Source organism: Dendrobates tinctorius, unplaced genomic scaffold (genome assembly GCF_039654945.1).
Source record: "Dendrobates tinctorius isolate UK_male_01 unplaced genomic scaffold, ASM3965494v1 ptg000009l, whole genome shotgun sequence".
In the NCBI taxonomy this organism is placed as follows: Eukaryota; Metazoa; Chordata; class Amphibia; order Anura; family Dendrobatidae; genus Dendrobates; species Dendrobates tinctorius.
This window is the reverse complement of record NW_027361677.1, coordinates 24441720-24456845: the sequence shown is the minus strand read 5'-3', so window position 1 is coordinate 24456845 and position 15126 is coordinate 24441720. Positions and strand designations below refer to the sequence as shown.

At 46.0% G+C, this 15126-nt stretch overlaps 1 protein-coding gene across 2 annotated transcripts; it reads left to right on the top strand.

The window, feature by feature from the left end:
* Window positions 1-1029: 1029 nt before the first annotated feature.
* On the top strand, window positions 1030-13369 carry SDR42E1 (short chain dehydrogenase/reductase family 42E, member 1). Of its 2 annotated transcripts, XM_073585010.1 has the most exons (4): window positions 1031-1169; window positions 7437-7495; window positions 9761-9859; window positions 11011-13369. In XM_073585010.1, the coding sequence occupies exons 3-4, from the start codon at window positions 9792-9794 to the stop codon at window positions 12107-12109; spliced, it is 1167 nt and encodes a 388-aa protein (XP_073441111.1). In that variant the 5' UTR covers window positions 1031-1169; window positions 7437-7495; window positions 9761-9791; the 3' UTR covers window positions 12110-13369. The 2 variants fall into 2 exon arrangements, with proteins under 2 accessions (XP_073441103.1, XP_073441111.1); XM_073585002.1 differs by lacking the exon at window positions 7437-7495 and having other exon boundaries at window positions 1030-1169.
* The last annotated feature ends 1757 nt before the right edge of the window (window positions 13370-15126 follow it).

The window sequence follows — 15126 nt, the reverse complement described above, 5'->3', positions numbered from 1 at the left end:
TAAGAGATATCGCTAGCAATATCGCTATAACTAGTGACGTTATAGCGATATTGCTAGCGATATCTCTGTGTCTGATACTTACCAGCGACCGGCTCCCCCGCTGATTATCGCTGATCGCGCGAGAACGTTCAGGACTGTTTCTCGTCGTCAGCTTCCTGTGGCGCTTCCTGCTGTGAGGACGAGCGACGCGTGGAGCCGGGCGGGAGGACGCAGGATCGCCTGGTGTGACAGGTAAGTAGCGACCCCCGGCCCCAGCGATGTCGCTGGTGAGATCTGCCTGTGTGGCAGCTCACTAGCGACCACTTAGCGATGTACCAGCGATCCTGACCGCGTCATATCGCTGGTCGGGATCGCTGGTACATCGCTAAGTGTGACAGTACCTTTAGGGGAAGGCGGACAGGAGGCTCCATAATGTCTTGACAACAGTTTATAGTCACCTAGCAGACCATGCTGGGATGTGTAGTCCCACAGCAGCTGCTGCTCAGTACTAAAAATAGGTCTCTGCTTCGTGAATCGTCTCTTTTCTGCCCAACAGCAACTAATCAGATATGAGCTTTCGTTTTTCCAGTGCAGCTAGAGGAGATTTAATTGGTTGCACTAGTACCGCGTTACTAGGTAGATTTATGAAGAATGTCTTTGCCGCCAATTTTAACCAATCAGATTTGAGCTTCCATTTTTCTAGTGTAGGGTGGAAGTTGAAAGAAGCGATTTGATTGGTTGTTGTAGGCAGATTTTTTTTATGAAGACTTTCTTTGCTGCCTGTAGCAACCAATCACAGCGCTTTACGAATAGAAGCACAGCTGTGATTGGTTACTATGGCTTTACAGCAACCAATCAAATTTTTTCATCTTCCAAACTGCACCAGGAAAAAAAATGACAACCCGTTGCTCCATAAGATAGTATACACGTACCGAGACTCTTATTGAGAGCACGCAGCGCCTCCAGCACGGCCTTCATATCCTCCGTTTTCAGTTTCCCCGCCATCAGCGGTGCAGCGCCGTGGTCACGTGTGCGTACTGACGTCACTACGTACGGGCGCGTGCATGCTGAGGGAGCGCGTCGCCCCTGGCAACGGTGTGAAGCGCGGGATGTGTCTGTGAGGAAGTGTCAGAAGTCAGTCAGTGACGGGGCGGAGTGAGGCGACGGAGACACCGGGAACCGGAGACACGGTAAGGGGCGAGGTGACAGGTCACAGTGACGTCATGTGAGGCGGCAGCAGCAGCGCCCCCCGGGGGTCTCCTCATGGCTTCCTTACACTGGGGAGATTAACCCCTTCATGACTGGGACATAGTCTCTTTTTTATTTTTTTACGTTTATTGTCCAGCCAGGACGGCACCAAACTTGCAGGATATAGATGTAAAAAATATATATATGTAATTTTTTTAAATTTTATTTCTAAGTGTTCGCCGTATATAGGGAATATATCGATATTCGGACATTTCCGCACACAGGTGATGCCAGATACGTTAACATCAGTGATGGACACAAGATGGCGAAATGTTTGTAAAAATGGAAAATAAATAACTTTTTTTAAAATATTAAATCTCATTTAAAAAAAAATCCCCTCCAAGAGAGAGGAAGGATTCTGAACCCTTTCACGACCAACGACTTACATGTACGTCGTCAGTGGCCGTGTCCCTGCCTTTGACACGGGCTCACGCACCGAGCCTGCATCTATACCCGCACTTGATGGCTGATTTAGTCAGCTATCATGTGCCTCTAATAGTCGCGGGTGCCTGTCAAGAGGATCCTCCTGGGAAAGCCGGCCTGTAGCCGACGTTCGTAGGACATTATTGTAGTGAAAATGTGTAACCCTATGTAGAGCACGGACGATCGCAGCTTCAAGTCCCATACAAGGGATTACTAAATACAGTAAAAAAACAAAAAAAAAAAAACACAAAAGTTCAAATCATCCCCCTTTCAATGCATTAAAAATAAATTAAAAATACACATTTGGTATCGCCGCGTTCAGAAACACCCAATCTATCAAAATATAAAGTAAATTGATCCGATCGGTAAACGGTGTAACGAGAAAAAAATAAAAACGCCAGAATTACAGGTGTTTTTGCCACCGCAACATTGCAATAACGGGCGATCAAAACATCGTATCTATGCCAAAATGGTACCAATAACAATGTCAGCTCGGCGCACAAAAAATAAGCCTTCAGCCAACCCCAGATCCCGAAAAATGGAGACGCTACAGGTCTCGGAAAATAGCAATAAAAACTTTTTTTTCATACAAATTTTGGAATTTTTTTTTTTTTACCACTTAAATAAACAATAAACTATACATGATTTATACCTCTGAATTCATTCTGACCTGGGGAATCATATTGCCCGGTCAGTTTTACCATCTAGTGAACATGTTAAATAAAAAAAAAAAAAAAAAAAAATCTATTTTGGAATTGCACGGTTTTTTTTTGCAATTTCACTGCGCTTGTGTTCCTCCTCCTATGGGCTGCTCCTGTCTCCACCGCGGTGTGACTCGGGACTTCTGCCGCCCCTCCCGCGTCCTACGGGGTAAAGCGGGGCTGTATGTTGCCTGCCGGGGTCCTGCATAGCTCCCCGGCTTCCTCCTTCCTCCCAGCGCTGCATTGGAGCCGCGCGCACGTCAGAGAGGGCGGGCAATCGACTGGAAGTAGCGGTGACGCGCACTTCCGGTTTGCAGCCTCCAGCGTCCTGTGAGGGGGAAATGCGCCGGGACCCGGGAAATGAATCCAATGGCGGCAGGGGAGGAGGGAGGAGCACCCAGCAAACGATCGCAGCATCATCCTTAAAAGGGTGCAGCAGCCCCAGGTAAGCGCAGTGTGTCTGTGGTGTGTGCAGACATGGATGGTGAGAAGCCCTCAACTGCAGCATCTGCGGAGCCCAGCGTTCCCCCTCCTACAGTGAGTAGCAGGGCCGGTCCCTTGCCTGTCAAATAGTTGGTGGCACAGGTCTGAGTAAGCCTTTTTCTTCTTCTTGCAGGAAGACAAGGCCTCTGTCCCTAAAACCCCCCGCAAGTGTGGTGTATGTGGTGCCAGGTTTCCTTCTGACTACATAAAGAAGTTATGCCAACCTTGTACGCAAAATATCCTGCGTACCGAGCAACCCTCCCTGTTTGACAGCATAAAAACTCTCATTAGGCAGGAAGTTCAAACCTCCATAGCAGCCCAAACCCCGGTGGCCCAGGGCCCAGCCCCAAAAAAAGAGGAAAAGGGCTCCTATGGAAGCCAACTCAGACTCGGGAGAAGTCCGTTCCTCAGGATCGGAGGATATTTGGGAAAATGAGGGCTCCACGTCCGCCTCCAGTTACGATGCAAAAAATACTATTTCTCCTCGGAGGATATGGAGGAGTTAGTCTCCATGGTAAGAAATACCATGGGGTTGGAGGAGGAGGAGGTGGTCAGGCTCTCAGTCCAGGATGAGATGTTTGGAGGGTTGAAACCCAGAGGTAGAAAGGGTTTCCAGGTTCATGAGGTTATACAGGACCTAATAGCTCAGGAGTGGTCCTCCCCTGAGATGGCACTTATGGTGCCTTCTGAGCTAAAAAAAAATCGGTTTCCCCTAGAAGGTGATCGTTCTCTTTGGGAGATCCCTAAGATAGACGTCCAAGTGTCTAAGGTCACTAAGAAAACGTCCTTGCCCTTTGAGGATTCTTCCCAATTGAAAGATCCGATGGATCGCAAAATAGAAAGCCACCTTAAAAAGTACTGGGAAGCTTCTACAAACCTGCTCAAAGCAAATATTGCTTCCACCTGCGTAGCCAGATCTTTGTTTTTCTGGCTTCGTACGTTGGAAGACCACCTATCGGGGGGTACCCCAAGAGAGGAAGTCTTAGACTCCCTGTCAATCCTCCAGAAGGCAACAGGTTATTTAGCTGATGCTTCAGGAGAAACGGTACGGGTGGCAGCAAGGTCCCTAGTCCTTTCAAACTCGGCCAGGAGAGCCTTGTGGCTGAAGTCGTGGGGGGGGCGACATCACCTCCAAGACGAAACTCTGCGCCATCCCCTTCCAGGGGCACCACGTGTTCGGGCCTGTCCTGGATGATATCCTTGAGAAGGCTTCCTACAAGAATAAGTCACTGCTAGAACAGAAATCCACCAAAAGTCGTTTTTTTCGTGTCTCAAGAGAACAGACCTCTCAGAAGGCATTCAGAGGGAAGGGCAAGACGGGTCGTTGGAGCTACCCGAAAGGGAGTAAAGGAATAAACATCCTTGTGCCCCAACAGCAGCAGCCCCCTGAGAAGCAGTGACTCCCGGGTCAGGGGTCGACTCACACAGTTTCTCGCCCAATGGAAGGCCACGATCTCGAACCGGTGGGTCCTGCACACTATACAATTTGGGCTGAAACTGGAGTTAGAGCACCCCCCCGCATGCCCTAAGAATTACCCCGTCACAGTCCCCAAGCCTGCAAAAAGTCCTGTTGCTTCAGATAGAACTTCTACGGGAAGGAGTGGCCTCGTATGTACCTCCACAAGAGGCGGGCAGAGGACATTACTCTCGCCTGTTCCTGATAAAGAAACCCTCAGGAAAGCACAGGCTCATCATAAACCTAAAGCCCTTGAACCACTTCATCAAGTACCGAAAGTTCAAGATGGAGTCAGTGAAATCAGCGATCCCTCTTATTGGACGAGGCTGGCAGATGGCTACAATAGATCTAAGGGATGCGTATTACCACGTTCCCATTCATCCAGACCACCGGAAGTTCCTGAGGTTCGCGATCTCCCACGACCAAGGAATCAGCCACCTCCAGTTCAATGCCCTGCCGTTTGGGGTATCCCCAGCACCAAGGGTGTTCACGAAGATTATGAAGGAAGCAGTCATCTCCATTCGGCTTCAGGGGATATGCATTGTGCCGTATCTAGACGATCTACTGATCGTCGCCCCATCGGTAACCCGGCTGAACCAGGATGTATCAAGAACCCTACAGATACTCGAAACCCTAGGGTGGATACCGAATCTCCAGAAGTCGGCCCTCTATCCTTCCCTGAGGAAAAAATTCCTGGGGATCCTCTTGGATTCAGAAAAGAGGACGTCCTTTCTTCCCGAAGATCGTCAAAAAGACCTTCGGCAGAGAATAATCCAGTTCAGAGACCAAAGGGCACCGACGCTGAGGGACGCCATGTCCATCCTGGGTTCCCTGACAGCGTGTATTCAGGCGGTATCCTGGGCACAAGCTCACACGCGAGTCCTCCAGTCATACGTCCTGATAAACACGAGGAAGCACCCAAACAAGCTATCAAAGAGGGTTCCACTTCCAGGACATGTAAAATCGACCCTCTGGTGGTGGCTGAGCTACTGAAACCTGAGGCGAGGAGTAAGCTGGGATCAGCTTCCTCTAAGAATATTATGTACCGATGCCAGTTTGAGAGGCTGAGGAGCCGTGGTCGAGGATTCATACTTCCAGGGGCAGTGGCCCCAGAACATAAGATCCGGATCTTTGAACCTAAGGGAGTTGACGGCGGTGGAAGAGTCACTGAAGGCCGCATCAGCCCTTGTCAAGAACCATCATGTTTAGATATACTCCGTCAGCGTGACCACGGTGGCATATCTCAGACACCAAGGGGGCACAAGGTATGCCAGTCTAAAGAAGGTAGCAGCAAGGATCTTCCTCTGGGCAGAGAAGCACCTGTTATCCATTTCTGCGATACACTTGAAGGGGTAGGAAAACATCCAGGCAGACTTCCTGAGCAGGATGGACATCCATCCAGGAGAATGGTGTCTAAACCAAGAGGTCTTCCAGGCTCTAGCCTCGAGATGGGGAGACCCAGAGGTCGACCTGTTCGCGAATGCGCAAAATACAAAAGCATCGACCTATTTCTTCCTCAGTCCCACGTACGGAGCCCAGGGGACCGATGCATTTGCCCATCCATGGGTCTTCAAACTGGCCTACGCCTTTCCACCAATCCCGATGCTGGCAAAAACGTTACAAAAGATCAGAGCGGACGGGGTCACGACCATCCTGGTGGCTCCCATGTGGCCAGGACGAAGCTGGTACAGCGCTCTGTTGGACATGGCCCAGGAAGGTCCCTTGCTTCTACCCCAGAAGACCGACCTCCTTTTCTAGGGTCCATTACTACACCCGAACCCAACCAAGTTATGTCTAGCAGCTTGGTTATTGAGGCCAACGTTCTGAGGGCCAAAGGGTTGTCGGATGAGGTAATCCGGACCCTTCAAAAAAGTAGAAATCCGGTAACAAATGCAATTTACGGCAAAGTATGGAAAAAATTTTCTTCCGGGGGCCCCTGACCCCACCCACCCAAATATTGCCCAAATACTAGACTTCCTGCAGAAAGGGTTAGATCTAGGGCTTACTCCAAGTACATTGAAAGTACAGGTATCTGCCCTTAGTTTTTTTTTTGACCAAGACCTAGCCAAACACCGCTGGGTCAAGCGGTTCATGACAGCGGAAGGCAGAATTCGCCCTTCGCTCCCTAATCGGGTTCCTCTCTGGGATCTTAATTTAGTGCTCAATATCCTAACACAGGCCCCGTTTGAGCCCCTGTCAGAAATCCCAGTAAAAATTCTCACACTTAAAACGGTGTTTCTGGTGGCAATCACATCTGCTAGACGGGTGGAGGAGCTACAGGCCCTTTCAGTACAGGAACCTTACCTCCTACTCAATACAGACAGTATAGTACTGCGTCTAGACCCCTCCTTTATGCCCAAAGTGGTGGCAGACTTTCATAGAAGTCAAGATAACGTGTTGCCCTCATTTTGCCCAAATCCTTCTAATCCGAAGGAAGGAAAATTTCATACCTTGGATGTCTGTAGGGTAGTTCTCCGCTACCTCGAGGTAACCAAGGATTGGAGAATCGATCAGAACCTGTTCCTTCGGTATTCGGGAAGAAATAAGGGGAAGAAAGCGGCAAAGAACACGATAGCGGGTTGGATCAAGCAGTCCATCTCCCTGGCATATTCTTCAAGAAATCTCTCTCCTCCCGGATCGTTAAAAGCCCACTCTACTCGATCAGTCACTACTTCCTGGGCAGCAAGAGGAAATACGTCTTCGGAGCAGATATGCAGAGCGGCCACCTGGTCCTCTGTGCACACCTTTACCAGACACTATAGACTGGATTTTAATAGGGATCTGACGTTCGGCAGACGCGTCTTGCAAGCCGTAGTCCCTCCCTAAAAAAAATTAACGTTGGCATGACTCCAGGGTGGCTGTCGTGGAAGGTGACTAGAGAAAATAGAATTGTATAGAGTTGTATTTTTGGATAACATCACTGATTTTACCATATAGTGTACTGGAAAAATAGAATTAGACTTACCGGTAATTCGTTTTCTAGGAACCTTCCACGACAGCACTAATTTCCCTCCCTATATAATATATTACTGGACGATTCCTGCTCTACTGGCGGTAACTATTCATACTAGTACGTTCAGAAAAAACACTGAGGTAGCAGGAAGGGGAGGATTATTTAACCTCTTTGTGTTCCTGTCCCCTATTAGGGCGGGGAGACAACCTCCAAGGTGGCTGTCGTGGAAGGTTCCTAGAAACCGAATTACCGGTAAGTCTAATTCTATTTTTCCAGTACACTATACGGTAAAATCAGTGATGTTATCCAAAAATACAACTCGTCCTACAAAAAACAAGCCCTCGTGTGGCTATATTAACAGGAAAATTAACAAGTTATCGCTCTTGAAAGAGGGTGAGGAAACAGCAGAAAATCGTCGGTAAAGGGGTAAGGGTGTGTGTACGCAACCCTTTTTTTTTTTTTTTTAGGCTATGTGCCCATGTTGCAGAAATGCTGCGGAAATGTCTGTAACATTTCCGCAACTCCTCACCGCGGGTAAAACGCATGCGTAATTCGCATACGTTTTCCCGCAAAACACAAGAGTTTTGCAAGTGTTTTTAGCTTGCAGAATGCTTGGGCTTTCCAAGCGATTTGAAGCATCACTTGGAAAAGTGATTGACAGGTTGGTCACACTTGTCAAGCATAGTGCTTGACAAGAGTGACCAATTTTTTACTATTGATGCTGCCTATGTTGCATCAATAGTAAAAGAATGTAAATAATAATAATAAAAAAAAAATAGGGCTGTACTTACCCTCTGTCGGCCTCCGGAGACCTCTCGGCCCTCTTTAGCGCTGGCGGCAACTTCCGTTCCCAGGGAATGGAAGTTGTGGCCAGCGCCAATGAGGGCAGGGAGGACTACGGGGGCCGACAGAAGGTAAGTATACCCCTATTTTTTATTTTAATTCTATTTTTTACAGGAATATGGCAGCCAGGGTGCTCACTTTACGCATGGTGGGTATAGCCACATGCGTAAAGTGAGCGGTTCAATGCAATCCTATCGCGGCGGAATCACCACGATTCCGTAGAAATAATGGACATGCTGCGGATTTTACCACTATGCGATTCCGCAGTGGAAAAATCTGCAGCATTGGCACAGCAATTGCGGAATCACAGAAGATTGCATGGGAATGCGTTTTTTAAGCGTTTCCGCTGCGGAAACGCTTAAACGCAATGTGGGCGCACAGCCTTAAGGCTAGGTGCTCACGTAGCATTTTTCATGCAATTTTTTTTTTTTTTTGAGCAGAAACGCATGCACTTGCCAGGGAAAACGCATGCTCTTTTTGACACGTGTTTTTGACGCGATTGTCAAGCTTTTTGACATGAGTTTTCCCATGCGTTTTTGCCTATATAATTGATGGTATGCGGATTCGCGGGCGATTCCGCAAAATTAATGAACATGCTGCGTTTTTTACCGCTAAGCAATTCCGCAGCGGTAAAAAACGCACCATTGGAACAACATGTGCGTTTTCTATTACAAATGCATGGAATGCTTTTTTTAAGCATTTCCGCAGCAGAATCGCGCGTTTAAAAACGCCGCGGAAACGCTTAAAAATCGCATCGTGGGCACACAGCCTAAGCCGGGTTTGGAGCAGGGTCGCTCCATAAATCGTTTGAAAAAGCACTCCGAAAATGCTACAAAGAATCTCCAATTCATTCCCATGTAGTAACTACTTGATGTTCTGTTCATAAGTTGTTGTTTTTGGACATCTTTTAACCGCTTCAGGTTTCCAAAAATGCCAACTTGATATAGGAAGTGACCTGACCGTTTTTCAAGGGTTTTTTTACTCTGAAGACATGCTGTAGTTTCAAACAGAAGTCATTGAGAAAGCTCCAAACTTGCCCCAGTGTATTTTTGACAAAAAACACAAGCGTCGTCTTCATTGTAAAATTGATTAAAATAAAAATGCAGAAAACGGCAGTAAAAAGATGCTAAAAAAAAATAAATACACCAACTGATAAAAATATCAAAACGCTGTCAGCAAATGACCAAAAAAATGCTAAAAGACACTAAATGTTTGCAAAACTTTTGCACACATCCAAATAGGGTTTCGCCTCCTGCTTCTTCAGGAGTGCACCGCTCGTCTACCTCCAGGCTTCCTGTTTGCCGAGGGGCAGTGCACTCGTGAAGATTGACAGTTTGGACCAGTGGCATGGTCGCATCGATGGCCAAACGGAGTGCTTTGCCAGGCTGGGAGAATTGCAGGACAGTGAGCTTCATGCCGGCGCTTGCAGGCTCATTCAGACGTCAGTGTAAATCGGTCAGCAATGTACGGACTGGTCCCGGGTCTCCTGACTGGAACATGACAACTTCTTGATTTTCTATGAGGCTCTCTCGCACAGGTCCGCAGACTCCTGGCCACTCTGTGCATTGCTGTCCGTGGTTGGGCCGATTTTCCCGGACGTCTGAATGCGCCCTTATTCACGTGACTGTTTTTCCTTTCCGGATCTTTCATTCACTCTTTTCTTCTTATTTACAGAATTCACCCGATTTTGTGCCTTAAAAAAAAGATGGACGCTCCACCATCTCCGCAGGAAGCGGTTGTCATCACCGGAGGTGGCGGCTACTTTGGGCACAGGTTGGTGCGGCGGCATAATTAATAATGTTGCATAATTATGGAAAGTCTATTAATAATCTATTTAATTATTCAATTCCAGTGGGGATACTTTGACTAATGAGGACTAATTGCATCTTCCGGAGAAGCCAAATTCCATTATTAATTAGATTACGTTAATGGGTTTTTTGCCGTTCTGGGCTTAATAAATATTCTGCCATTGCTTCAATCCACCCTTAATATATGGGCTGGATTTGAAGATTTATTTAAAGGGACGGTGTTTGAAAAAGTATAATTTCATATACTGCAGAATGATTGATTATAGAGTGGTTATAATTATTATGAGAAGCTTTGTGGACAGGGAGAGGGCACACGGCTGTGGGGAATATACACAGATGAGCCATCACAAGTTTGCTGCTGTGTACATATCTGTATGATCTACTGAGAGAGGCTGTGAACTCTGCTCTTGGACGATAAACGCTCCCTATTACATGGGTAAAGCTTACTGACATGCATAAAAAGGTACATACTGATATTACTGTCCATATATCATGCATATCCGACTACATGGGCTAGAAGCAAATTTTTTTTGTAGAGCTGCAGATTTTCACTAGTGCAACCACGTGTCTTGTAGACTGCAGCTGTCACTCAATAGTTTATATGAAATGAGTGATGGGTGCATTGTATCTACAAGATCTTTAGGGAATCTGCAGACGTAGTAGCTACAGCCTCTTCTCCTTGGGCATGATTGATAGTTCCTGCAGTGCTCACGTCCGAACATGGCAAGCTCTCTTTTCAATCCCAAATTAGTAAGTTTATAGCAGGGTAGAGGTGGGATAGGTGAACAGACGTGCTGAGAGGAGGGTGTACTGGCTGGGCTGGTAAAAAGGATCATAGGTGGACTGAGAAGATGTGAGCTGAGCATGGACTATCAATCACACCTGGGGGCCATGACTGGGGCTACTCAGCCTGGAGTATGGCGGGGCGAGACGTGTCCTGGATCTTATGCGTATAGCAAACACCAGTACATAAGTTGCTTTTCCACAGATAGAAGACACTAAATACATGATTGTGGGGGACGTGACCGCTTCCCTGTAAAAATATTGTAGCTGTCTCGTACACAGAGAGCTTCGTCCATACACACCCAGTCACCATGCCTATTTTCCGGTTTCTAGGTTAGGCTGCACACTACACCAAATGGGGGTCAATGTAGTTCTTTTTGACGTACGGAAACCAGCACAAGACATTCCCGATGGGATCCAGTTTATCCAGGGGGATATTCGTTCTCCAACTGCAGTGGAGGAAGCTTTCACGAACGCCTCCTGCATAATCCACACGGCTTCTTACGGCATGTCCGGACGGGAACAGCTTCAGACGCGGCTCTCTGAAGAAGTCAATGTGAAGGGGACAGAGAATGTCATCCAGGCATGCATCAAAAAAAGCATCCCGCGGTTAGTCTACACCAGCACGTTCAATGTGGTCTTCGGTGGACAGTGTATTAAAAATGGCGATGAGTCAATGCCTTACCTACCTCTGAATCGTCACGCCGATAACTACTCCCGCACCAAGGCTATTGCTGAGAAAAAAGTGCTTCAAAGCAATGGACAGCCGCTGGCAAATAACAGTGGGTATCTAAGAACCTGCGCCCTGCGGTCAGCCGGCATCTATGGCCCCGGGGAGCAAAGACACCTTCCCCGGATCATCAATACTCTTGACCAAGGCTTGTTCCTATTTACTTACGGGGATCGTAATAATCTGGTGCAGTTTATTCATGTTGATAATCTCGTATCAGTCCATATTTTAGCTGCCAAAGGTCTTACTGAGGAGAAGCACTATGTAGCTGCTGGGCAGGCGTACTTCGTAGCAGACGCTGCCCCAGTCGATAATTTCCAGTTTTTCCGCCCCTTCGTAGAAGGTCTGGGGTACAAGTTTCCTTCCATACGACTTCCGCTCTTTTTAATTTACGTTATGTCCTACCTCACTGAATGGTTACATTATCTTATCCGACCCATCTATAACTTTCAGCCTTTACTGACCCGCGCCGAGGTGTACAAGACGGGGGTCACTCACTATTTCAGCATTGAAAAAGCCAAAAGAGAGCTCGGGTATGAACCCAAGACCTTTACTATGCAGGAAGTTGTGGAATGGTACAAAGCAAGGGGTTATGGGAAGAAAGTCCAAAAGTTGAAAAGGGCCAGCATCCTTTGGGACGTGGCCATATTTGTGCTGCTTGTTATGGCGGTCCTTGCGTGGGGTCCCAGAGTGGTGGGATAACCCATAGTTCTCAAACCGATGCTAGAAAAATGTGCAGCACTTTTTTACACATGTAAGTTGTTGTATAGGTTCTAGCCCCCCTCCCCGAATCAATAAGATACCTTCAGAGATCTGGTGTGCAAGTCATGAAAAGTCTATATGCAAATCAGGCTGGAAGTGCATCGGGGGGCATGTCGGTGCACTTGGTCTGCTTCTTCCAGGTGCATTGACACACTCCCAGCGCACTGCAAGCCTGATCTGCATAAATCTATCTAATAACAACTTGTTCAATAAATTTTGCAAACCCCAGCTTTCCTATGCTATGTTATACTCCAGTCACACCCAGAGCTGCACTCAGAATTTTGTCCCATTATTAGAAATCACATCTCATAGTAGGTTAAGTAGTGTTTTCTGTGGTAGTGTCTAGTGAAAATTGTAGTTTTCCAACAATGTTTTACAAAATGCACTGAAACTTCAAGAGATCAACAGGAACATGTGAGGCCCTGGAGTTTGAATGCAGCACTAGATGCAACTGGAGCAAAAAAAAAAAAAATAGATTCATTGCATTTAGGTTTAAAGTTGGGTTTTGTAAAATCGCCATGCTATCTCATATCTATAGGATAGTGGACAACTTGCTGATTGCTGGGTGTCCCACCCTCCTATCAGCTGTTACCTGGTACTGCAGCTGCTCTCTGTTCTCAGATGTTGTAGCTCAGCTACTATTCACGTCATCAGGAGTTGGGCTGCAGTACCTGAGAATAGCCACTATGTGCTGCACTCTGTACACTGTGTATTTACGGTGGCTGCGGGACTGGGTAACAGCTGCATTTGGGGGGGGGGGGGCGGTGGCCTTACATCAGTACGCTTTAAGGGTGTGTTCAGGCACATAGAATATATAACATACATTCTCATTAATTTATGTTTACATAATTTCTAATTGTAAAAATAGACATTTGCCTTAATTTTTTATTTCTTGGGTGCTCCCTAAAATGTTTGTTTTTTTTCCATTTTTCTTTCCCTCTCGCTCAATTCATCCTTTCCGATTAGACCCATTCCTATGCATTATCTGCCATATATGTATTGTATACCCCACCTTGATGGATTTCAGGTTTATGTATATTCAGGTACCAAAAATGTTTTTCTCAAACTGTTTATAATAATTAAAACTTGTTTTCTCTGTTTTTTTTATCTCTGTACAGTATGTTTCACTCACTAATTGAATATGAATATTTGTTAAAAATATGTACGTTTTACAATAAATCAGTTTTGAAAAAAAACAAACATTTTTTAGAGTATTTTTTTTTTTTCAATTGCCATTTATTTTGTTTTATACAGGATCAAAAAAGGACAGGAGTAGGGAAAGCAAATTTCCCACAGTGTATCTCTTTTTCATTATTTTCCTTTTGGCTAAAAATATTCCTAGATGACTGGCATATGGAAATAAAAAAAAAAAAAGCTGGTCATCTCAAACTATTCATCTTGGGATATCCCTAGATGAAAAGGTAAGGAACGAGACCACTGGATGGGGCCTCGTGACACTATACACAACTTGTACGGCACCATATTATGGAGACGCAAGGCCTCCGAATTCTGGCATAAGGCCGGAGTCACACTAGCGATTAAATCGGACAACTGCAATGCGATAAAAAATCGCATTGCAGTCGTCCCTATGTTATTCTATGGTGCTGCTCCCATCATTCATTTTTTTTATCGGATCCGTTCCTCGGACCGAGACAATCGCAGCATGCTGCGATTGTCACCGATTTTCAGATTGGATTCGCCAATGAAAGTCTATGGATGCTATTAAAAATCGCATTGAAAAACGAAGGTACTGCGGATCCACTTATAGTATGGGACGCCATGAAAGCTTACTTGCGGGGACTATTCATACGAGATATCTCGAGGCAGAAGACACGAACGAGGCAGGTAAACCAAGAGGCAGCAGATAGGCTCAGCAGGGCAGAGGAAGAAATGATAGTTAGACCCAATGCCGACACCCAAAATGCATTAAAAGAAGCACAAGAGGAAGTAAATAAGTTATATTTACAAGGGATAGATAAGAAAAGGGCATTCCAAAAAGCATTGTTCAATGAAGAAGGGGAAAAGATGGGACACTTATTATCAGTGATTACTGCAGCGCAGAAAAAACCCTCACAAATATGAAATTGTCACTAAAGATGGGGCAGTCCATAAGGACACCACCGGGATATTGGAATGTTTTAAGGAATATTATGTAGAATTGTATACTTCGGAATTGAGGGCCTCAGATTTTGAGATGGATAGATACTTACAAGAGATAGAGTTACCTAAGTTAGATGATATTGATAAACAAAACTTGGAAGAATTATTTACTGTGGAAGAGGTAGAGAAGGCTATCCTATCATTAACAAATGACAGGTCACCTGGATCTGACGGGATCCCGGGAGAAGTGTACAAAGAGTTAATAGGAATTGTAGCGCCTAAACTTAAGCATGTACTTGAGGTGGCAGCAGAGAAGGGGGTATTGCCAAGATCTATGAGGGAGGCTGTAATCGTGGTGATTCCTAAGGAAGGGAAAGATGCCTCATCCGTAGAATCCTATAGACCAATCTCGTTATTGACATCAGATGTTAAAATACTAGCCAAAATGTTGGCGATAAGAATGTCTAGAGTTGTTCCAAAATTGATACATCCAGACCAATCGGGGTTCTTACAAAATAGATCCACCGCCATTAACCTGCGAAGACTGTTTTTAAATATTCAAATTCCAGCAGATAATAGGGGTGAAAGGGTGGTGGTCTCACTGGACGCACGGAAGGCATTTGATAGGGTAGAGTGGAAGTATTTATGGGCAGTATTGAAATGTATGGGATTTGGGCATAGATTTATCTCCTGGGTTAAGTTACTGTATGTAGACCCGAAAGGATATATTAGGATTAATGGGGAGACCTCGGAGGCATTTGGGTTGTTCAGAGGAACTCTTCAGGGATGTCCATTGTCACCGTTACTGTTTGCTGTAGCGATGGAACCGTTAGCGATTAAAATTCGTAACTCCAAAG